Here is a 24,895-nt window from a genome sequence, read left to right as displayed (position 1 = left end):
CCTATATCAGATTGCATGCCATCTTGGGGAGGAAGGGGGAAAAATTTGGAACTCAAAATCTTATAAAGGTGAATGGTGAAAACGAAAAAAAAATTGAAATTTTTTAATTAAAAAAAAATTCTCTACCCATAGTCCCCTACCTCTTTGCTTAGAAAAAAGCAGCTTTTCTTCATTGCACAAAACCTGATTTTGTTGAGACCATGATACTTGGCAATCTTAAATAATTATTTCGAGAATTTTGCCAGAAATTGAAGTCTAGCTCACCAGCTCTAGTTACTTCCTTCTCTTGAAAATTGGGACATTTGCCTATCTCTAGCTGTTCACAGTTTTTCATAGGTCAATGATAGTGACTCATTAATTACTTCTGATAGTTATTTCATTTTCCTGGAACCTAGTTTATGCCCAACTACTTGAACTCATTGAGCACAATGAGGTCATGACTTAACCATTTCTTAATTTAACTTGAGTTTCAAGCCCTTTTAAAACATTTTTGTTCTATCTTTCCCAATATGAAAATCATTCTCCTTGGGAGAGGAAACAGAAGTAAAATAAAATTTAAGTCTTAAATTTATTTAGTCTTAAATTTAAGTCTTGCTTCTTCTCTGTATTTCATTATCATTGTCTCATCTATTTGGAACAGTTGGCTTGACTCCTTCTTTGAACTTCCTCTTAATACCAACATAGCTTTTTTTAAAAGTCCTTTTGTGGTAAATTTAGCATTCCCTGTCTGCTAGGTACTTTCTGAACTTTAGGGTTCTGACACTCTTTTGAATAAAACTGTTATTTTTAAATATTTATTCTGCCCCTGTCCTTATCTCTTGGATTCAATTTAACAAGTATTAAATGCTTACTAAGTATAAAGTTAGATGGTGAGTATAAGAGTGGGGATCACTAAGTTGCATTAATCACTTAACTACTCCACCCCAATTAAACTAAGTTAGAAGAGGCTTCATCCTGATATCTTTACCAAGTGAGAATAGGACTCAATCAATTAGACTCTAGACTAAGTGCAAAAAGTCCTTAAAAGTCACTGGATGGACTTAAGTGGATTTAAGAGGAAGTCTATGCTAATTGATCAAGAGATTTGAGGTGCTTTGTGTAACACCAGGGGTAGTTCAGAAGCCAGGAGATGGGGATGAAATGTTGAGCCAGGGGAGAAAATTCCATCAGAACTGCTGAAAAGGAATCACTTAGGAGTGCAAACAGTTTAGCCTTGATTCAAACCTAGCTTCCCCACCTCCACCCCTCGGTTGGACAATTTGGACTTTTTCAACAGTTTTCTAGTAGTTCCCAGGACAGCAGACAAATCTGCATTGGGAGTCAAGAATAGACTGGACTCAGAGAGGAAAGGCAGATTCAAGACTTTATAAAAAGCCCCACAGAAAAACTAGACTAGGCCTAAAGGGAACACATACATGCTGGGAGTCCTTTTCTTCCTTTTGTTGGGGGTCTTTGTGAAGATCAGGTCCTAGACAGACTAGCATTTCTTTCTCAGAGGTTTCTTAATAGATCTCATATAACCTCAAAGTAATCCTAGAGTGCAGAGAGAATCTTCTTTATTGGACAGAAAGGGAAACAGACCCAAAGAGATTAAGCTTTAAAAAAAAAAAGAAGGGAGGAGCTAGTGGCCAAAATAATCAGTACGAAAACATATTCTTACAAACTATTCGTGCCCAACCTGTGGTCAAGCCTTCTGAACTCTTCTGATCAGCCACAGTCAGACACACTGTACACTGACCCCAACATGGTGATGTCATTTTGGTCTTCTTCGAATATGAAGGACAACAACCAGCAACCATGAGAATGTAAACATATCACCATTCTCAGAAGGTTTGCTATGGGGATATAAGGGGAAATTGTGCTTATTCCTTAGTTAATAAGGACTAAACAATAATTTTGGGACCTTGGGAAAAAACCCAGTTACCCCACCCTAGATACTGCTCTGGAGAGGCAAGAAGAGAAAGACAAGATTTGGAGCCTATGTTCATCAGAAGGGTTGCAACCTGATGCTGCGGGGGCATAGAGGAGAGAGAAATTGAAAATATTATAGCAAAAGAAACAACATGAAAAACAGCACTAAAAATTTAAGAGTTTGTGAACATCACATGGTAGAGTGATAGAATTAGGGAAGACCTTCTGGAAATGTGACTTTTTTCTTGGATTAAATATTAGTGATCAGTCAAATCCCCTTTGCCTAAAGAACATTCCCAAACCTCCCCTTCATGCCCAGGAATCCACAGCAAACTTTTTAAGAATGTGTTATAGTCATAGTCTCATAGTGATTCTTCTGACCACCAATCCTTCCCTTCTAGATCCCAGAGTCTAAGATTGGAAATATTCACTCCTAACTACACCCCATGGAAGAATCTGAAATACTTACCATGCCCTGCCCTGCTCCATTTCCTGAGAAATAGAATCTTTGCCCTAGCTTCAACCCTAGTCAGACCCTATCCCCCAGCACCAAATCCTGGCTTCAAGCCCAGTTTACAACAAGATGGAGGAGAAAAGCAAAATAAAATCATCCCTAATCTTAACCACAATTTTATTCAACAAATAGTCATTAAGAACCTACCTTGTCCAGAGAGCACTGTATTAGGTGCTGAGGTAGATATAAAGCTTTGAAAACAAGATCCTTGCCCTCATGGGACCTACTGTGTTGTGAGCTCCAAATACCATATGGTTTTGTTCCATTCTTATCTCCTTCAGTTTACCATTCTGCATCAAGTTATAGCAGAAAGAACCCAGAACTTGGAGTCAAAAGACCTTGGGTTTGAGTCTTAGCTTGGTCCCTTACTAGCTGTGTGATCTTGGGCAAGATTCAAGAAGACATATCTACAAGTATTTGAAAGATAGTTATGTGGAAAACTAGACTTTTTCCGCTTAGTCCCAAAGGCAAGAATTTATGCTATAACCAGGCTGAATTTATACTCAGAATGTAGGGCTTGTTCAATATTAAGAAAACTATAAACATAATTCACCGTATCAATAACAAAGATAGAATTAGGAGTTGTTGGATGGAACTATGTAGTGGGAGTTAGGGGATTGAGATTAAAAAAAAATTTTTTCCTAACAATAAAAGTTGTACAGAAACAGAACCCAGAATTTTTGCATTAGATGGACCTTGGGTGGGGGGTGGCTAAGTGGTGTAGTGAACAGAGCATCGGCCCTAGAGTCAGGAGGACCTAAGTTCAAATCTGGCCTCAGACACTTAACACAAAAACTAGCTGTGTGACCTTGGGGAAGTCACTTAACCCCAATTGCCCTCCAAAAAGAAAAAAAAAAGATGGACCTCAGGGACAAAGTCTAATTCATATTTTAAAAAAGAATCCCCACTACAACACATAGTGAGGGGGTACCCACTTCTGGTGGCAGTCCATTCAACTTTTGGAGAGTTCTGTTTGTTAAGATTGGGCACCTAGGTGGCACAGCAGATAGAGGGCTAGGCCTAGAGTCAAGAAGACCTGAGTTCAAATCAAGCCTCAGACACTAGCTGTATGACCCTGGTCAAGTCACTTTACCCTGTTTACCTTAGTTTCCTCATTTACAAAATGAGCTGGAGAAGGAAATGGCAAACCACTCCTGTATCTCTGCCAAGAAAATACCAAAGAGTCTGACACAGGTGAAAGGACTAAAAAACAACAAGCTGTTAAGAAATTTTTATTGACATCAAGCCTGAACTGACCCCTTTGTGACTTCTCCCTATTGTTCCCCTATTTCCTCAGACCATCTTATGGCTACAGCAGGTACCACCTGCCAGTTTCATGATGGCACAATTGCACAGGTTCTGGATGAAGGACCATGTTTTCGTGCTTTTTCCTTAGTTAGTTTTTCAGTCACCAATGGAGTGAGGTAGGGCTATAGGATTGCTCCCATACTTTTTTAAATGATGTCTTCCAAGATGTTATAAGATGCCTTCAACAAGGATGAAAACAGCATCAAAGTCAGCTATTGCACTGATGGTTAAACTATTTAACTTGAAAAAGCTATAAGCCAAGACCAAAGTGGAAGGAGGGCTGGTACACAAGTTTTTGTTTACAGATAACTGTGCATTCAATGCAGCCTCTGGGGCTGAGTAAACAGAATGTGGATCAATTCTCTGTCACTTGTGCTAATTTTGGCCTGACAATCAACACCAAGAAAATAGAGGTCCTTCATCAGCTAGCACTGCACCAACCATAAGTAGAAGCATTGGTCACAGTAAATGGATAAATTATGAATGCTCTGGATAAGTTCACTTACCTTGGCATATAATTTCCAGAGATGTCCACATAGACGATGAGGTTGATGCACTCATTACCAGAGCTAGGTCAGCATTTGGGAGGCTCTGAAAGAAAGTTTGGGAGAGAAGAGATATTAGGCTATCTACCAAACTGAAGGTCTACAGAACCACTGTGCTGACCTCATTGCTGTGTGTTTGTGAAACCTGGACAATATACCAACAGCATGCCGGGAAACTGAGTTGTTTCCATTTGAATTGCCTTAGGAGAATTTTGAAGATTATCTGGCAAGATAAGGTACTGGACACTGAGGTCTTCTCTCAAACTGAACTGCCAAGTATTCAAACTCTACTTCAGAGAGAGAAACTCCAATGGGCTGGCCACATAGCCCAAATACCAAATGCACAGTTACCTGAAAGACTATTTCATGGAGAACTCAAAGAAGGCAAGAGCTCACACAGTGATCAGAAGAAGTGGCACAAGCACACTCTCAAGGTCTCTCTGAAGAACTTTAGTAGTGATTGTATGACATGGGAGACACTGGCACAGGACCACCCTGCACAGTGTGTCCACATCAAAGAGGGTGCGGTGTTCTATGAGCAAAGCAGAATCACAGTAGCATGAAGGAAACCTGAGCTACACAAATCCAATGACACCTCCATCCCAAATGTTCTAACAGACTGTGCCCAACCTGTGATAGAGTCTTCCAAACTCATATTGGAGTGATCAGACACAGCCAATCACACCGTTCCCTGACCCCAGCCTCGTGATGTCATTGGTCCTCTTCAAAAAATTAAGGACAGACAACAACTACTGTCTATCCCCAGAAGTTTACAAAGTAGGAGTCAGGAGTCCATCCCATGCTGGGTCATCAACCAGCCAGAGGGTGGGAAGATGGATCACATCCTAGCCTCTCTCGGATTGGCCATTCTTAGGGTTCATCTACAACATAGCCTCACCTACCCCTATCCTCCCACAGTGCCCCATTCTACACCTTCCCTCCACTATGCAAGTTCCCATCTTCCTCCCTTTCTACATCAGGAATTTGCCTCCCCCAAGGCAGTTACAGCCAAGGGTATGCTGGAGCCAACTCAAACCAGATAGCCTAGGGAGAGATTGTTAAATTTTCAATCTGAGCATTTATACCTCAGAAAACAGCAAATCAGGGCTTTATTGTTTCCTTCCTTGACTGTCTAGACTTAAGTAACAGAGAAAATGTTAATGATAGATTAAACTTCAAAGTGTTTTTAATACATTTTTTCATTTTAAGTGTTCTTTTTTTCCAATTACATACAGAAACTATTTTTAACATTCACTTCTAAAACTTCAGTGTTCCAAATTTTCTCCCTTCCTCCCTCCTTCCCATCACTGAGAAGGCAAATAATTTGATACAGGTTATACATTATACTTTTTTTCAGACAACCAATTTTTAAATATTTACCAACCTACTCCTACTTACAACCTGATTGCTCAACCCAGGCATCCACAGTAGCAGGTGAACAGGGGAAAATGTCCCACACAGCATACCCACCCCCTATTCCCTCAGACCCTCTTATGGCTACAGTAGGGACCACCTGTTGTGTGAGGGTCTCCCTTCCTTAACCTAGATCTTCAGGTTGAAGGAGAGGGCCAATTGAGTACTCTGCTATACATTTTACCTTCATAACACCCCTGAAATATGCTTCCTTTTCTCTTCTGACACTACCACCACTCTGGCCCTAGTCCTTATCACCTTATGCCTGGACCATTTCAATAGCCTGCTGATGGATCTGCCTGCCTCTAGTCTCTCCCCACCCCAGTCCATCCTCCATTCTGATGTCCATGTGATTTTCCTAAATCTTAAGTATAACCATGTCACTCCCCTACTCAATAAACTCCAGTGGCTTCCTTTCACAGATCAACAATAGGATCTCTGTTTGGTATTCAAAGCTCTTCATTAACTTCTCCCCCTGCTCTGCACCTTTCCAGCCTTCTTATGCTTTAACACACACACTCATTTCGGTTCCTTGAACATCTCCCAACATCGAACGTTTTCATTGTTTGTCCCACTTGCCTGGAATACTCTTCCCGCCTCATCTCTGCCTCCTAGCTTTCTTCATCCCAGCTAAGATCCCATCTTCTAGAGGAAATCTTTCTCGATTACCCCTGATTCTAGTTCCTTCCTTTTGTTGACTATTACCAATTTAACCTGCTATTGGCCCCAGTATTATCTTATTATCCAAAATATTCTATACTGTAATACAAACAATGTCCAACTGTACCTAGTTGTTCATATGTTGTGTCCCCCCATTAGACTGTAAGCTCCTCGAGGGTAGGGACTATCTTTTCTTTGCCTTTCTTTGTACCCTTAAAATTTAGCCCAGTGCCCAGGACCTAGCAGGTGTCTAATAAACACTTATTGGCTGGCTGACCATCACTCCCTCCTTCCATCTAGGTGGTCTGCCAGAGCTTGGTGTGGGAGACGGGTGGTGATTCAAAAGGTTTCTTACTTTCCCTGCAATCCAAGTAGGAAAGGAGAGGCTGGCAGGTAATGGACTCCTCAGTTTTCTCCCTCCAGCTCCAGCATCTCCATTACACAATGCATGTACCACAGAGATCAAAAGAGCATCGCTATCCCAGCCTCCCCCTAATCCCCCAGTTCCTTGTTCCTGAAAAGCTGCAAACTATGCACATCTGCCCCAGATCTGAGAAGAGGGTGCCCTCTAGGTTTTGGAAAGCATTGAGCTTCCTAAGCATCAGTGGACTGCTCTGGTCAGACACCTGGGTTCCTAGGGTTTGGGGTCCCCCTGGTGGCTTGATGGGAGAAAGAGAACAGAAGAGTCCATTCCAATGCAGTTACCATCGGATGGCTGGTTTTCTCCAGTAGGTGAAGAAGAAGGGCTGAAACTGGTTACATAGGGATGAGGGAGGGGACATGGAAGGGAAGAGAAGTTCCTTAAAAGTCTCTACCCGGAGCATAGGATTGGAACCAAGAGTAAGATTAAAGGTCAAAACTGTCCCAAGTTATTTCTTTGAAATTTCAATGAAATATTTCTCATAGTCCACAGACTTATTGAGGTCATTTCAATCATTCATCTGCCTCTAACCAGGAGACCACACTTAACCTAGCAAGGGGCTATGATGATTATTTTTATATTGGCTTCCCTACCTTAAGGATATTGCTATTCAAAGCCCACCTTACCTGTTTCTACCACAACTACATTACATAGAGAATGTTTTAATATACAAGCCAGGCTACTGGCAGTCCATTCATATGTTTTCAGGTTTCCCTGTGGCCTCTGTCTGCTTGTGTCCCTGCCCCTCCACTACAGAGGGAGCTAGGGAGGGAGATGGCAGCTGCTCTCTGACCCCACCCCTGCCAAGGGACTGGCACAGCTGTTGAGATGGTCCGAATACCTTGGGTTTAGGGAGAGGCAGAGGACAGGTGGATGAAGCAGAGAAGGGGCATAAAAAGGGTACCCTGGGCTCACCCTCTCTTATTGTGCCAATTTATTCATGCTGCTACCATGGTCCATATAGATCAGGCTATTTACCTTTGAGTTGTTCCTGCCATGGCAAGGACTGTGGGTGCTGAGAACCCCAAGGAACCATAGTCCTTTTCCTTCCTTATCTGTCTGTCTTCTGCTCTCTTTCCCTCATGGCTAGACCACTCCCCATTATTCCTGTGCCTTCCCCCCCATACCACCCAGCTGTTGCTGCCCCCCAAGCTGGGCGCTCTGCCCACAGACTCATGAATTGAACACATTCACACCCCAGTACCAAGTCTCCACCTGTTCCCCTCAGTCTGAGCTCTTTCTCTAGGCATCAGGGTTGGGCTTGGTCCATCTGCTCTCCTTTATCTAGCGCCAGGTGCAAGAGAGGAAACTGCTCTGGGCCCCACCACCACCACCATAGCCACCTTCACCTGCCCTCAGAGCCCTGCAGAGAGTTTAGAGTTTAATCTGGGCAGAACCTCAAGAACTAAAGCTAGCCTTTACAGACCTTCACCTCAGCTACCCTACAGGATAGGTAAAAGCAATAAGGAATATTAAGGGAAAGAAAATGTGCAGAAAGAGAGGGAAAGGAAAATTGTGGAAGAAGAGAAGAGTAGGAAAGAAAAGAAAAAAAGAGAAGAAAGGGAGATCAGCAAAGAGAAAGATCACAGATCTGGAGCTAGGAGAAAACTTAGGGATCATCTGTTGAACCCTCTCTTTCTTACAGCTGAAGAAACTGAAATTCACAGAATTAGGGTGGCTAGGTGGCACAGTGAATAGAGCACTTGCCCTGGAGTCAGGAGGACCTGAATTCAAATCCAGCCTCAGTCACTTAACACTTAACTAGCCATGTGACCTTGGGCATGTCACTTAATCCCAATTACCCTCAAAAAAAAAGAAAAGAAAGAAAGAAATTCACAGAATTAAAAGGACTTGCCCCAAATCACATAGGTGGTAAATGGCAAAGCCAGGATTTGAACCTGGGACCTCTAGTATAAAATGCTATGTGTCTGTCTAGGTCATAATTGGAAAGGACCTTAGAATATAACATGTTAGCACTGCAAGGGATTCTACAGATGATCCAGAAGTGGGGAACCTGCAGCCTCAAGGCCTGATCTAGCCCAATGAATTAGACTTAACAATAATTCATTCAATATTTACTATGTCTAAGGCTCGATGCCAGGATTGGGGGATACAAAGGCAAAAATGAAACAACAAGCTGCCCTCTAGAAGCTTACTTTCTTTTTCTCCGCATCACTCTTTTTTAAATCTTTAAATTTTTACTTAGCATTTTATTTTTCTCCAGTTACACATAAAAACAATTTTTAACCTTCATTTTTGAAACTTTGAGTAGAACCTTGCTTTCTGCTGGGAGTCTACAAAACATGCACTATGTGTGAATAATATAAAAATAAATAGAAAGTAATTTGGGGGATCACATAGGAGAGAGTTAACTGAACTGAGCCTTAAAGCAAGCTAAGGGATTCGAAAGGCAAAAATAAGGAAGAGCGTTTCAGAAATGGAATACAGCTTTGGCAAAGACACAGAGGCAAGAAGATGAAATGATTTATTCCTTAGGAACTATCTAGTAGCCAGTCATCTGGTTCAACCCCCTCTCCCACTCTACTGATGTAGAACTGAAGACCAATAAAAAGGAAAAGAACTTACTGAAGGTCAATTTGTTGTACCATGGTGAGAATTTACTAAATTCCTACTACAGAATTATAAGGCACTTGCATTAGGTTCTGGGAGCACAAAGATGAAACAAGAGGCAGGCCCTAGCCTGGGGCCATTTATAATAGAGGGAGGGGATGGTGGTGATAATCACAGGTAATATTTATGTAGTGCTTTAAGGTTTACAAAGCACTTTACAAATATTTTTCTCATTTGATACAGCAACACTGGGAGACAGGTGGTATAATAATTATTATTATTTACATTATACAGATGAGGAATCTGAGAGTGATTTGTCCAGGGTCACAGAGCTAGTAAGCATCTGAAGACTGGCTTGAATTCAGATATTCCTGACTCCAGGTTGGAGGCTCTATCTACTTTGACACCTAGCTACCTCTAGAAAAACATTGTTGTACGGGTGGGGCTCCAAGGAAGCTGGATATTAAAGTGGATAGAGTGCCAGATCTGGAGTCTTCAGGAGTCTAAATCTGGACTTGCTAGCTGTGTGACCTTGGGCAAGTCACTTCACCCTGCTTCAGCTTCCTCCTCTGTAAGATGGGCTGGAGAAGGAGATGGCAAACCACTCCAATATCTTTGCCAAGAAAACCCCAAAATGGGGTCATGAAGAGTCAGCCATGACTGAACAACAACAAAAAGGTGGGGCTCAATTGATTTTTTTCCTACCCCACTTAGAAGTAATTAAAAGAAGTCACTCAGTTCAGGTCCCTTGTTAGGCAATAATATTTTTAATTGAATAAATCAACCAGAACTGAGTGTGAAAAGAATCTATAAACCTTGAATCAAACAAAATCATTTCAAGAGAGACTCCGTCATTCCCTGAAGAATCTGTATGAAAAGGAGGACCTTTTTCAGACCAGATAGAGACTTCAAGGGTCTGTAAGCAGAGAGGAAGAAATGTGTTCATATGGAGTTGAGTATGAAAAAAAAAAAACAAAACTTGGTAGCCCAGAGTCAACCAGCAAACGGAGAAAGAGATGGTAGGACTGAGCTATTGCAGAGAAGGAAGGGGTCAAGGAAGTTTATTAGCTCTACGGGCACTTCAGAAATGAAGACAATAACACCATCAACCCATACCTACCTATTAAAGGACTGAAGAATGACACGAGAAAAAGGTCTGTTCTTTCCCCCAAACTTCCCCTCCCAGTGCTAGGCTATCCACAGTAAAGTCAATAAGTCAAGAAACATTTAAATATTTACCATTGGGGTGGCTAGGTGGCACAATGAATAGAGCACAGGCCCTCAAGTCAGGAGGACCTGAGTTCAAATACGGCCACAAACACTTAACACAAAAAACTAGCTATGTGACCTTGGGCAAGTCACTTAAACCCAATTGCCCTACCTTCCCCCTCCAGAAAGCAAAAAAAAAAAATTACATATATATATTTACATATATATATTTACCATATACCAAGCACTGTGCTAAGTACTGGATGTAGATGTACAAAATGGGGGAAGAGGCAAAAAAACAGTCCCTGCCCTCAAAAAGCTCACATTCTAATGGGGGAGGAGGGGTACAAACAACTATGTACAGAGGAAACTGGAGGTAACCTCACAGAGAAGGCACTAAGTAGTATGGAAGCCAGGAGGCAAAGAAGAGGAGGGAGGTCATTTCAGGAATGGAAGAAAGTCACTGAAAAGAGTCTCGAGATGACACCATCTGGGAGCCCAGAGCCAGGAGCCCAAGTGACTGAGGAAGCATGACTGGGATGCTGAGACTTTGTTTGTGGCTTGGTTGAGCCTTGAATTCCCTGGAGCAGAAATGGGGAAGGATCTGACATGGACCAGACCCTGTGAACTTCAGTATGGAGCAGGATCTACCCAGAGAGCTGGACAAGGAACTGGGAGCTGTCTGCCATTGAACCCAGGTAACAGTCTGGTGAATCCAGGTAGAATCTGGGACCATGGAAGGGGATCCAGGGAATCTGAGAATAGACCCCAAGTCAAGATGAAAAGACCTCTCCTTGGGTACTGAGTAATTATGGAATTATAGTTTACTAGTGACCTAAGGGATGGAGGGTTTTGTGTATGATACTAGTAACTGACTGATGAACAAGTAGGGTTTTGTGTATGACACTTAGTAATTGATTGCTGAATAAGTGACTGATTGCCCCAAGAGTGGAAGAAAAACTTTGGCTATTGTACTTTGAGATATTGTTACTGATAAGTGACTGATTGAGTTAACTTAAGAGTGACTATTTTACCTTGAGACTATGCTGTGAATATTATGTTGTGATTTTCTGTGATAAGTTGTAATATTGTGAATGCTATACCTTGATTTTCTGTGGATGTTTTGCTTTTGTCACGAAATAAATAGAGTGATCACTATACTGTGTAATCAAAACCTTAAAAGCTATTCACAGTAGCGTTCTTCTGGAAAGCTTCTGTTCATGGCATTACACATAGGAAGTGACCAGGGTTTGAAGGTCTTTTTTAAAAAGTTTTATATTTGATCTTACAGATAATAAGGAGCTACTATAGTTTACTGAGTCGGGGACTGACAGGGTCAGTCCTGTACTGTGGACTTTAACATTCTTGTCCCCCTATTTTCGACAAAAGCAGACTCATCTACCATTACTGTTAACTGCTTTGTTGATGGTAGTTTTCTATCATTCTGACCCCATTTCAACAAAACTGGCTTTACCATTTGGGGTTGAGTTAGGTATAGAGGACAGTGGATTACCATCTTTATTGCTGTAATGTATTAAACATTATATGCTCATAGAAGCTAATTAATTGTTTCTAGTGGAAAATATTCTTTGAGTTTCCATTTTGAATGTGTTTTGACTAAACATACAATAAACTACTGAAGAAAAAAAAGAAGATCACTTTGGCAGTTGGATGAAGATGAACTGGACACTTGAGGCAGGGAGACCAACCAGAAAGCTATCATTGCAACAGTCAAGGCATGAAGTGAAAAGGGAAAAAAAAACAGAGTGGTTATGTCAGAGGAAAAAGGGAATGTATACAAGAGGATGTTGTGAAGGTTGATTAGACAGGACTTTGCAACAGATTGAGGATGATGTCTAGATTGCAAGGCTGGGTGAGTGGGAGGATCATGGGGTCCTCAACAATAACCAAAATTTTGGAAGAGGTGAGAGTTTAGGGAGAGTGATGAGTCCTGTTTTGGAAATGTTGAGTTTAAGTAATCTATGAAACATCCAGTTGGAGATGTCCAATAGGAAGTTGGTGATAAGAGATTGGAAGTCTGGAGGAAGGTTAGGGCTGGGTAAACAGATATGGGATTCATGAGCATAGAGATGATATCTGAACCCATGGGAGCTGATAAGGTCACCAAGATAGGAGGTCATAGGATAGTAGGTCTAGGGTTGGAGGGAACCTTGGAAGTCACTTGTTCCAACTCCCTCATTTTACTGATGAAAAAGCTAAGACGCAGAGAAATTAAATTGAATGACTTGCCCAAGGCCACACAGGTAGCAAGACTCAAACCCAAGTACTTTGATTCAGGAGCCAGTGCTCTTTCCAAATAATCCCAAGTCACTCTGAAGCATGAGAAGAAGACTTGGGCAGAGGGATACAACCACAGCTGACATTTCTCTTGTGCCTTATGGTTTACAAAGCACTTTCCTCTGAAAGACAGACAGTGGGAATATTGTTAATCCCATCTCACAAGAAGAGACTGATGTTCTTTAGTGACTTAGCTTGTGGTCCTATAGATGATAAGCATAAGATTGGGCATTCAAACCCAGGTCTTTTGACTCCAAATTCAGGAGTCCTATTTTAGCACCCTGCCTCCATTAGTCTTTTATTTTTTAAGCACAGGTTAGAAGCTTCTCCTGCTTAATTCTATCCTGCTACAAGAGTCATTTCCTCTGCTTCCACTGATAGGTGGACACACCCTTGCCCAGCCTTGGGGAAAAGGAGATGGGTCTAGGAACCTTGTGTCCTGACTCTGCCTCCACCTGAATCTAGTTTTCCATCCACATCCCAGGCTGCCTCCAGCTGGACCCTGGCTGTTCTTTGTCTGCCCAGGATGGTCAGGGAGAACAAATTGTTTCTTTACAATTTCCTTTTTTTTTTTTTTTTTTGCTTTTTGGAGGGGCAATTGGGGTTAACTGACTTGCCCAAGGTCACATGGCTAGTTTTTGTGTTAAGTGTCTGAGGCCGGATTTGAACTCAAGTCCTCCTGTCTCCAGGGCCTGTGCTCTATTCACTTTGCCACCTAGCTGCCGTATATACAATTTCTTTAAACTAGCAGCTCTTGACTTGTTTAGCTGCAGGAAGACTGAATCAACATACCATTTTGGGGGTTCTGTGGGTGGGTTAGGGATAGAAGAGGATGGGGTAAGAGCCAAAATAAAGGAAAACAAGAATCCTACAGGAGACAGGTGGAAAGGACTGTTTGGCAAGGGAAGCGGCTCTCTTCTACCTGATAATTAGGTAAGGCTGGGACTCAGGAACACTCTGCCCATTGTCTCACTATTGGGGTTTCACACAGCAGATGTCCCAGGGATTATTTATAACTCACAAGAGGCAAAGAAATGAGATTCATGAAATACAAGAAACCCAATGCCAATAGCTGACAATGGCTGGGGCTGGAGTAGAAATGAACTCCCAGAATGCCCAGGCTGGGAGAGACTTTGAGAGGTTATCAAGTCCCATCCCTTAGTCAGACAAAATGCTTTTCTAACCATATGCCCTGGCTTAGCCTTCTCCTCAATTGATTAATCTGAGTTCCCCTTAACCTCAAATTACAGAATCTCAGGGTTATAAAGGATCTTAAAGAGTATCTAATCCATTCTGTACATGAACAGATTTTCCCTCTATAAAATCCTTGACAAGTAGTTATCCATGTTTCTCTTGAAAACATCTAATGTTCAAGAATTCTACCTCCTGAGAAAGCCCATTCTACATCTGGACAGCTCAATAAGTATTTCCTTATACAGCTCAGGCACCCTGACAACTACCCAGGTTCAAGGTATGCTTTGGCTCAACAGCCTCTCAAACCACAGCTCACAAGCCCCTGTTGATGTTTCTTTTCACCAGATCAACCAGAGAATGAACTGAAAGCAAAAGTTGAAAGCAAAAGTCATTTAATGAATAGCACAACCATTAAACAAGGAAAACTCCCTGTCACAGAGGCACACTCTCCCATAGAACCCTATATATCTGTTGGAAAAGGGAGTATTCATGGCCATGTAATATCCATAATGACATATGGAAAGGACATATGGTTTGGTAAGATATATAACTAAGACGATATAGGATATGTTTGTGTACATACATATTGTATATACATGTACAAGAACCTGTGACCAATGAACATAGGACAGTTCATGCTCCTAGGACTGCATCCCTACTGAAACCTCTCTTGCTCTGATGCTCACTGCTTGCTTCTCAGAAGAATTACTGGTGTCTTCTGTTGGTCTGATGATGCCATAAGGCTCCTAGCTACTGTTGCAGACTGCTAGTCTTTGCTGCAAACCATCCTAATCCGTAGTCACTGCTGTACTGCTATATATTGGTATCTCTGATGAGTCATTTTCCATTAGGTCCTCACTTCATCTACTTTCTGGTTCTCCACTGAACTGCAGTTATTATGTGACCTGTTTTCTCTAGAGAAGGGTGTTTCAGCTCTTTCTGCTCATAGTTCCAAGGGCTATCTCTGCTCTTTGTGATTCAGACTCATAACTATCAAGTTAGAGAAGCCCTTAGTTATTAAGTCTGTTTTTTTTTAAAGTTGCTTTTCTTTTACCTAAGCTGCCATTCTTTGGATTCAGTCTATTCTTTGAGCTAAGATGAGAAAATGCTTTCAGGTCCTAACATGTCCCAGATCCATGAAAATCACCCCAGGAGTTTCACCCAACAAGACTGAATGTAAATGGGAGAGGTTAACAACACGTTTAATTTTTCTGCTAGCAATTAAGTCAAATTTGTAGCTTCCCCAACAGTTATACTGATATCAAAGTGTGCAACTGCAACTACCATTCATTGTCAGTCAGTAAGCACTTATTAAGTGCCTATGATGTATTATGTTATGCACTGGGGAAACACAGTCCCTGCCCTTAAGGAGTCCGTTCCCACCATGCCTCCTATTACTGTCCTCTAGGTCTAATCAGAAGAAAACTAGTCTCTTCTGGCAGCTCTTCAAATAGCTGAGAATAGCCTTAGTGGGACCCCTTAGTGTCCCCTTCTCCAGCTTAATCCACCTCCTTGTCATGGCTTACTGGCCTCTCACCATCCTCACTCTCCTTTCTCTCCAGTTTGATTTACAAGTCTAGCAGTGAACATCGAATTGAAAGGATAGTTGTATAGCCATCTCTTCATCCTTTCACATATTTGTCTGAATCACAGAATCCTAAAATAGGTTTTGTTGTTGCTACACAGTTGTTTACAGTCACATCTGACTCTTCGTGACCTCACTGGGGGTTTTCTTGGCAAAGATACTGGGGTGGTTTGCCATTTCCTTCTCCAGATCATTTTACAGATGAGGAAGCTGAGGCCAATAGGGTTAAGTGACTTGCCAGGGTCAAATAGTTGGTAGGTATCTGAGGCTGGATTTGAACTCAGGAAGATGAGTCTTTTTGACTCCAGGCCTTTATCTAATGAGTCACCTGGAAGCCCTAAAATCCTAGAATGTTAGAATCTCCATACAGGCTGCCTGACCTGCCTGAAATATATTTCCTCCTTACTTCCACCAATTAGAATTCTTGGGCTCTTTCTTCAAAGCTGTCAGAAGCCTTCTCTGAACTCTAATTCCTTGATCAAATTATGTCCTTTCTTCCAGTCTGTATAAATGTTCCATCACCAGTAAAATGTAAGCCCCTTGAGAAGAGGGGCTGTTTTTTTATTTTACCTTTGCATCCCTCGTATACATACGTAGCATAGAGTGTAATGGGGTCTGGTTCATGTCCCGAGCACCTCAGATGGCATCTCCACACGGAGGGAGCTAGGAAAGAAGATGGTGTCTTTCCGTGGAGCAGATGTTAAGGAGCTACTTCCAGGAAAATTGTGAGGACGTGTAATTGAAGTGCCTTGGAGAGACAGGAGCATTTCTAGACACTCTGTAAACCGGTTCCATTTGGCTAAGCACGTGTTAAATAGCAGGCACTTTGACAGTGACTGTAGTGAACAGTACACCATAACAGCAATATTTTAACAATGATTAATTGGGAAAGACTTAGCCACTCTGATCAATACAACGATCCGAGACAATTCCAAAGCACGCATGATGGAAAACGTCATCTGCCTCCAGAGAGAGAGCTGATTAACTCTGAGCGCAGATTGAAACAGAATTTTTTCACTTTCTTGATTTTTCTTACTTTTTTGCAGCATGGCTAATATGGAAATATGTTTTGCATGATTTCATATGTATAATTGAGACCATATTGCTTACCTTCTCAGAGGGTGGGGGAGGAGCTGAAGAAAGGGAGAGAATTTGAAACTCAATTTTTTTTTAATGCATGCTAAAATTAATTAATTTTAGCAGGAAAAAAATATATAGTGATCATGGAGACATTCACAAAAGCCTGTCTCTTTACCCCAGTCCTCTTGGGGAAGCTTGGTGTCCAGTCAAGGGAATGGAACCTACAACCTTTTGTGTTTTTTTGCTTTTTTTTTTGTTGGAGGGCAAATAGAGTTAAGTGACTTGCCCAAAGTCACACAGCTAGTAATTGTGTCAAGTGTCTGAGGTCAGATTTGAACTCAGGTCCTCCTGACTCCAGAGCCAGTGCTCTATTCACTGCGCCACCTAGCTGCCCCCCTAAAACCTTGTGATTGAGAAAGATAATAGGGTCCCTTAGTATCTTATTGTTCTGGAGTTGAGATATACACCCGGTGCAGCTTTGACGCCCTTCTTCCGTATCTCATAATTCCAGAGTCCACATTTTGAAGCCATCCCAGCAGCAATGCCCCAAGAAGCAACCTTCAGGATCCCATCCCAGAAGGAGCTGAGACACAGGCTCTTCTAGTTGCCATGCTTCACCTGGACAAGAAGTTGGTGGAAGGGACTGTTAGCTATGTAGGAAATGAGTTGTTTCTAGCCGACTCCCCAAGAGACTGAGGTGGTGCAAGGGAGAGTATGCCCCAGGGATGTTGGAGGAAATGTTGGTATATTTGTTCTTGCTATACCTTTGAAATAAATTGTTGTTCAATCATGTCCAACCCTTTGCAACCCCCTGGATGGCAGTACCCCAATACTGTCCATGGGGTTTTCTTGGCAAAGATACTGGGGTGGTTTGCCATTTTGTTCTCTGGCAGATTAAAGCAGACAAAGGTTAAATAATTCAAGAGTCCCAAGTCCCCATCCCAAGCTCTTCCCCTAACTCATACTGGTATACACTTCCCCTCTTCAGACCTCAATTTCCTCTTCTGCACAGCTTGGCCAATGGACCTGCTGACCTCTAAGGTCTTTGGCAGGCCTGACAGCCTCTCACTCTATCACCACCTGCTTGAAGGCTCTTAGAAGGTCTCAGACCCTTCCCTCATTCCCAGCCTCTTCCTCCTCCTTCCCCCCCCCACCTCCCTTTTCTTTACCAGTGCCTGGGCTTCCGGTGAGAGTCCCTCTCCAGTGAGTTGGTGTGAGACAATAAACCAAATGTTTCATTCTGGTCCAGGCAGTCGCATCTGCTGCATTCCTGGCATAGTGAGCAGGCTGGGGGGGACAGTGTGTTCCAGCTCCTGGATCTTAATGCCTGTAATTCTCTTCCATCTCTGCTAGCCTGAATTCCCCTCCTTGAATGCTGGATCCTAACATGTGCAGGGCTCCGTAGCAGCTTGTGGCCTGTTCTGAAAACAGATAGCTTTGGGGAGAAGGAGTCAGGCAGGGGAAGAGAGCTTCTCTTTAAAGCCCTGGGTTAGTCCAGGGTCCTTCCGGATGCTTCCTAAACAGCTAGGTCTACCTGGGTCTATTCACCTGCCGTGGGAGAGGGAGGTCACATCCCCTCAATTCCTCCCCTAAGTCTTTCCAGCCCTAGGCCTGACACTGACCACTTGAATCCCTTGCCCTCCACTCAGCTTCATTGCTTATTAATTCAATCACCTTTCACTGGTTTTTCACCCTCTACAGCCCTGTTTCCTCTTCTAGAACACAAGGGGGTTGGTCTGCATGACTTCTGAAGAGTCTTCTAATTCTAAGTCCTAGGATTCAGGTGATGGAGTCCAATGATAAGTGGTGGCCAGCTCGGAAATCAGAGGAGCAGAGTTCAAATCCTGTCTCTGATGTTTATTCCATGGGTGACCTTGGGCAAGTAACAACCTCCCTGGGTCCTACTTGTTTTAGTAGTAAAACAAGAGGGTGGGGCTAGATGGCTTCTGGATCTATGATTGTGTGACCTTGGGCAAGTCTATAATAGCACACGTATAGAACACTTTAAGGTTTGCAAAGAACTTCATAAATATTATCTCATTATATCCTCACAACAACCCTGGGAGGGAGGTGCTACTACTGTTTCTACTTTACATTTAACGAAACTGAGGTAGTGATTTGCCCAAGGTCATATAAGCTGGTAAGTATTTGAGACTGGATTTGAACTCAGATCTTCCTGACTCCTCTCTTTCATCTACTTTGCCTTTATCTGGAAAATGAAGGCATCATACTAGATCCATGGTGTCAAACTCAAATAGAAATAGGAATAAACAAAAATAAATTGTATACAAGGATCCCTCTAGGCTGCTTACTGCCTTAAAAGACCACATATGAACATACATTATCTGCATTCTTTAGTATTTTTATCTATTTTGTAAATTTTTCCCAATTATAGTACATTTAATCTTGTTCTGGGGTAGTTAAATGGCACAATGGATAGAGCTTTGGTCCTGGAGAGAGGAAGCCCTGAGTTCAAATCCAGTTCCAGATAATTATTAGCTGTGTGACCTTGGGCAAGCCACATAACCCTGTTTGCCTCAGTTTCCTCATCTATAAAATGAGCCAGAGAAGTAAATGGCAAACCACTCCAGTATTTTTGCTAAGAAAACCCCAGATGGGGTCACAAAGGGTCAGACACGACTGAACAACAACCTTTTTTTCATAAGGGAGGGTTCCACAGGAGCAGGGGAGTCGGAAAAAAAAAAGTGACAAAGGAATTTTTTAATGAAAATCAATAAAACATTTTTATGTAAAGTAAGCTATGATGCATTAATATAATATAATATAATGCAATTAAGACTGACAAGTAAAAAAATACAAAGAAACCTAGAAAGACCTTTATAAAATAATTTTTAAAAAAGGACTAAGTACATAGAATTCTAATAAATTATGATCATATGAGAGGATAAGTCAATAAGAATGGAGGGACAAAGAATCCTAATGAGGATTTCAAAGGAGCAACTGAAAAAAGATATTGATATTTTATATACTGAAATGAATTCATTTAAATGTAAATAGGTTTTTTTCAGTGTTGTTTAGTTGTGTCTTAGTTAAGTCTTCCAGGTCTGATCAAGCTCTAAGCCAGGGGTGGGGAACCTGCAGCCTTGGGGCCTAAGCTCTCCTCAGGGCCTGCTTTAGCCACCTTCCTGGCCTTTGGAACAAACTGTTCTCATCCACCTGCTCCACAGGGGGAAGTTTTCACATGCTCGGGGTAGACTATCTCCCTGATGGGTTTGAGGCCTGTCGGTTACGCTCAACCTGATCTAGCCCATCTACAGAGATGTTTGGGGGGTTTTGATTTTTGCCAGGGGGTGGCCTGCTTTTTGGAGCCACAAGTGAGACTGAAGTGACAGGTGGACACCAAAGGTGAATGAGTGGCCCTGAAAAGGGCTCAACAAATCCTCACACCAGAGGGGCTAGTCCTCCCTTAGCACCCCATACAGTTGAAGAAACTGCGAACGTTTGGTCTGGAAAAGAGAAGCCTTAGGAGGACCATGCTAGCTATCTTCAAGTATCCAGAGGATGGCAATGCAGAAGAGGTATCATCCTTGTTTTTTCCCAGCTCCAGAGAGCAGTATTAGGAGCTGTAGCGGAGAGTTGTGAAGAGATTTTAACAGTCAAGAAAGACTTATGGGCAATCAGCTTCAAAAAAAGTAACATGGACTGCACTTAGGGGTGGTGGGCTGCCCTTCACTCAGAGCCTTCAAGCAAAAGCTGGGTCACCATTTCTCAAATATGTTTGTACTCTTGTTCAGTTACGGATGCTACTAGATGGCCCCTGGAGTCCCATCCTACACAGAGACCCTGTGGTTGTTTGACTCAAATTTGGTTCTCTTTCCAAAGAACTAATCTGTAACAATACTGCCACAAAATGTGCCAAACTTCTCACCCCACTACAAACTCTCCCAGAGAATCCCCTTATATTTCTGAACCACAAATCAGCCTGTTTGGAAAACCAAAAGGCTCATATTGAAGAAATTAGGATAATAGAGGCAGGGGGTTAGAGCTCTTGACCCCTGCACTATGGTTCTTCCATAGAGTGTGTGACTGATAGCGAAGTGTACTGAGCTCTTTTTTCTCCTCAGTTTGGGAGCATGGGGTGAGCTCCCACCAGGAACTCTGAGTTCCTGAATGTTCCATCATCTATCTCTGCTGGCTGGTGAGGGCCAGCCTGGTGCCAGTGCCCACAGCCCTGGCAACGTGGTATTTTTAAATTCGTGATTGGCCTTCCCCATTCCCCTGCCACATGGCTGTTCCCCAGCCCAGACTGAGGACCAGATGGTGCCTCCCATTGGTTTCTCCCTGTGCCTTGCTAGGTCCTGGATCCATGAGGCTGGAGTTTGGGAGCTAAATGTCTGACCTTTGGCCTTCCCCTTAACCATAAACCCTTTGGCCTTTGTCATCAGGGGGAAATCATAGAACAAAAGAAGCACAAAACATTAATCTGGAAAAATAAGGCATTCTCCTTTGGAAGACTTGGGTATCTGCCTGCAATGGATCCAGTGCTATTTTTCCTAGAGTTAAGTAGATGAAATAGTTGACCTCTCAAGATTCTGTCAAGCCCAGAGACCCCAAAATTCAACTATCATTAGACAAGCCTAATTAGAGTCCCTTCTCTCCACCACCTCAAGCCCTTGGGAGGAAATGCCCCTACACTCTCCAATTCAACAAATACTAATGAAGCACATAGTTCACAAGACACTAAGCCAGGTACTGGAGACACAAGAACAAGCTTTCATAGTCCTCCCTCTTCTAATCTGGAGCCTTTGGGAAGAAATTTCCTGCATTCTCCAGTTCAATCCATCAAATATTTATCAAGCACCGAATGTACAAGACAGTAAGCTAGGCACTAAGGACCCAAGAATAAGGTTACATAGGCCCTGTTCTTCTACTTGGGGAAGAGGTAACATGTCCACAGACAAATAAACTCCACAAGGTGATGCAGGTGGGAACCAGGTCTTGCTCCTAAGTGATGACAAAGACACTGATCTCACTGTAGCTGAGTTGGACCATAGGCAGTAGGTAAAAGGAAGGACACTTGAATCGTTGGGTTAATGTCGGGCTGGCCCGTGATGCTGTGGCATTTGGGAAGAGAGAAGATACAGGTGCCTTCTGCCAGAGAAGCCCAGCTCTGGGGAGTCTGGCTCCCCAGGGAGCTTCCCCTGCACACTGGTTTACCTTATATTGTGTGTGTGTGTGTGTGTGTATGTGTGTGTCCCTAAGGTGGGGGATGGTTGTTGACAGGACTGGATCTCAGTAGAAAGACTAGGGTTTAGTACATTAAGAGCAGGTAGGTAGTACAGGAAAGGGGACAGGACCAGAGTCAGAAAGACCTGAATTCAAGTCTGGCCTTAGACACTTACAAACTCTGTATTCCTGGGCGAGTCACTTAACCTCTGTTTGCCTCAGTTTCCCAAACTGAAAAATAGATATAATAATAGCACCTACTTTCCAGGTTGCTATGACTTAATATTATTTCCTTCCTCCCCTATGGAAATGAAACCAAGGGGTCAGATGAGAAAGAGGGTATAGTGTGAGAAGAGAAGATGATCCAGAACATTGGGAGACACCTATGGTTGGGGGCAGGAGAGGGAGGATGATGCAGCAAGAGAGATTGAGCAGGAGCAGTCTAGGGGGACCAGGAGAGAGCAGTGTCACAGATGCCAAGGGAGGGAATAGTATCCAGGAGGAGGTGGGGAAGACAGTGTCTATATCACAAGGTCAGTGACAGCTGTGTCCTTGACAATGCCTTCTGGGTTCTTCCCAGTTATGTCAGGCATGCTCAGAGCACATCAGAAGTTATCAGGATCCTGGCACTCCCTAGTTGAAGTTCCCCCAAAATCTCAAATGAGAATCTGCCTTCCTGCCTTCCAGTGCACATTCCCTCCACAAAGCCTGCTCTGCCCTCATGCCCTGATCATGAGTCTCCTTAAACTCCTCTCCAACCAAGAACTGGGGCAGAGCTGGCCTTCGGGGAAAGCAAGCTAGACAGCCGCCTGGAGTATCGCATCCTTGGGGCACATTTGACACTTCCTAATGTGATTTTCTTATAGATGTATTTCTAATGACAGAAAATTCTATTCCTCAAGACCTGTAGGAATTTCTCACATAGGAAGAAGAAAAGAAGTGAAGGTGCCCAATATTTCAAAGGAGACAACGTGAAAGGAAGTTTGGTGTAATGGATGGAAAGAGTGCTAGATTCAATTCAGAAGCCTGTGTTCAAATTTTGAATAATAATAATCGGGATAAAGAAGAATAATTTGAATAGTCCATAGCCCCAAAGCCCAGAAAGGTTTTGTCATTTGTCAAAGGTCACCCAGGTTGTAAACAATGGAGAAAAGATTTGAACCAGGGTCCTCTGACCCCACATCCAGTGTTCTTGCCAGTGGGGCACAATGCCTCTCATGTTGTATCCCCCAGGAGAACAGAAGTTCTTTGAGGGGGTCAGGGACTAATATGGTTTTGTGTTTGTATCCCAGGGACCCAGGATGGTGCCTACACATAAGCACTTAATAAATACCGTTTGGTTAGTCTAGTAGTAACCCCACCCCCAACATAAACCAGTGAGTGCAAATCAAGCCAAAATGAGAGCTAAAAGATGAATTTCTGTCTGGTAGGACTTCTCTGACCAGCTCAGCTGTGCCTCTGGTTCCTTTTCACAGAGATGACTATCTGGGGAGGGAACATGGCGTGGGGAGGAGAGTGAGGACAGGTGGTCATTGGACAACCTAACAATCTTAAAAGAAAGAAATAGGATCAAAGGTATACAATCTCCACAATGGAGATAGTCTGCTGTATGGAGAAAGCATGAGCTTTTGCCTTTCCTTGTGTCCCCATGCTTACCATAATGTGGGCACACAGTAAGTACTAAATAAATGCTCAGTGACTTGTCAAGAGAGAGGGCAAGGGGCTGCAGACATAGTGAAGAACATTTGGGTGAGAATCAAAACAAAGAACACAGAAGGATCATTGTGGCAGGGACATATTACAAACTTCCTGGCCAAAAGGGGGAAATGAATGATGTTCTGGCACAGAATCAAGCTACAACTGTGAAGGCCTGCAGCTATCCACACACCTGCTGGGGCTCCCATGCCTAAAAGCAGGGCAGCTGATAAAAACTTGCCCTGCCCTGCCTCATCTCATTGAGAAGCTTTATCTTTTAGAAGACAGAAGAAAACACAAAAGCAACTACTTTCCTGGAAATGAATCCGACCCACAAAGAGGAACTGGTTTCAGAAATTGAAATGAGAACCATGTTAGGAATTTTTCATACAGAAGAAACAGAACATTCCTATGCTCTGAGGTGCAACCAAGAGTTTGGGAGAGCAAATGTCAAAGAATTCAGCCAAAGAACAGTGTAGGATCTCACTGTCTGAAATCTGAAATCTACTCAAGGCTAAAAGAACATAATTCTAATGAGTCAGACACTAATTATTCTCATAAGGTAGAAAAGTGTCTATAAAAAGGGATGTGGCTGCATAAGGTGCTCCTCCACAAATTCAAATTTTGACATACCGTGTTTCCCCGATAATAAGACACTGTCTTATTATTTATTTTGGACAGAAAAACACCAGAGGGCTTATTTTCAGGGGAGGGCTTATTTTAATGAACATTGACAGCAATTTTATAAACAGGTAAATGTGAACAAAAAAATATGTACCTTTATTCAATAAGCAAATCACTGGGGAAGAACAGGATGACGCGCTCACTGCTGCAGCTCTGATTGGATGCAGCTTGGAGCGCGGCATGCGTTTCACGGGGGGGGGGGGGAACGGTGCATACAGAGGGTACCGTAATGTAGCGTGTAGCGCAGGGGATCACCTTCACTACAGTAGCAATCTCAATAGGGCTTATTTTCGGGGGAGAGCTTATTTTAGAGGAATCTTACACAGTAAGGGGAGGGCTTATTTTCGGGATAGGTCTTATTATCGGGGAAACACGGTACAAAGAGAAGGGAGTAAGTACAAGTTGGGATAGGGGTAGGAAACAGATCTATGATTTCATTAGCAGAAGGAACTCCCATGCAAGGAAACCCTGTATCAATTCAGGTCAGCAACTTCTCTGTAGTTTGTAGTAGAGTTGCCTAATGCACTGAGAGGTTGTGACTTGCCTGGAGTCACATAGCCAGTATTTATCAAGGGCAGGGGACACTGAACACAAGTCTTCCTGACTCTGAGGCACTCTAG

General features: G+C 42.8%; 1 protein-coding gene and 1 long non-coding RNA gene across 2 annotated transcripts in view; both read right to left on the bottom strand.

Annotated features, from left to right (window-relative positions):
- ADORA1 (adenosine A1 receptor) overlaps positions 1-7,852 on the bottom strand; it is a 72,356-nt gene extending 64,504 nt beyond the window's left edge. The window contains exons 1-2 of the mRNA XM_069074612.1: positions 7,751-7,852; positions 4,240-4,324 (exon numbers count right to left, since the gene is read on the bottom strand). Coding sequence (XP_068930713.1) covers positions 4,240-4,247 — 8 coding nt within the window. The 5' untranslated portion in view covers positions 4,248-4,324; positions 7,751-7,852. The remainder of the gene's footprint in view (positions 1-4,239; positions 4,325-7,750) is intronic.
- A 6,505-nt stretch (positions 7,853-14,357) lies between these two features.
- On the bottom strand, positions 14,358-18,324 carry LOC138151112 (uncharacterized). Its single transcript, XR_011165744.1, has 3 exons — positions 17,879-18,324; positions 17,474-17,595; positions 14,358-17,327 (listed from the first exon to the last, which is right to left on the bottom strand). It is a non-coding gene; the product is annotated as an uncharacterized lncRNA (long non-coding RNA).
- Positions 18,325-24,895: the final 6,571 nt, after the last annotated feature.

This window comes from Petaurus breviceps, unplaced genomic scaffold (genome assembly GCF_028583685.1).
Source record: "Petaurus breviceps papuanus isolate PSGF00001 unplaced genomic scaffold, PetGlider_PUasm1.0 90895, whole genome shotgun sequence".
In the NCBI taxonomy this organism is placed as follows: Eukaryota; Metazoa; Chordata; class Mammalia; order Diprotodontia; family Petauridae; genus Petaurus; species Petaurus breviceps.
The sequence above is the reverse complement of the archived record's forward strand: the minus strand, read 5'-3'. Positions and strand labels throughout refer to the sequence as shown.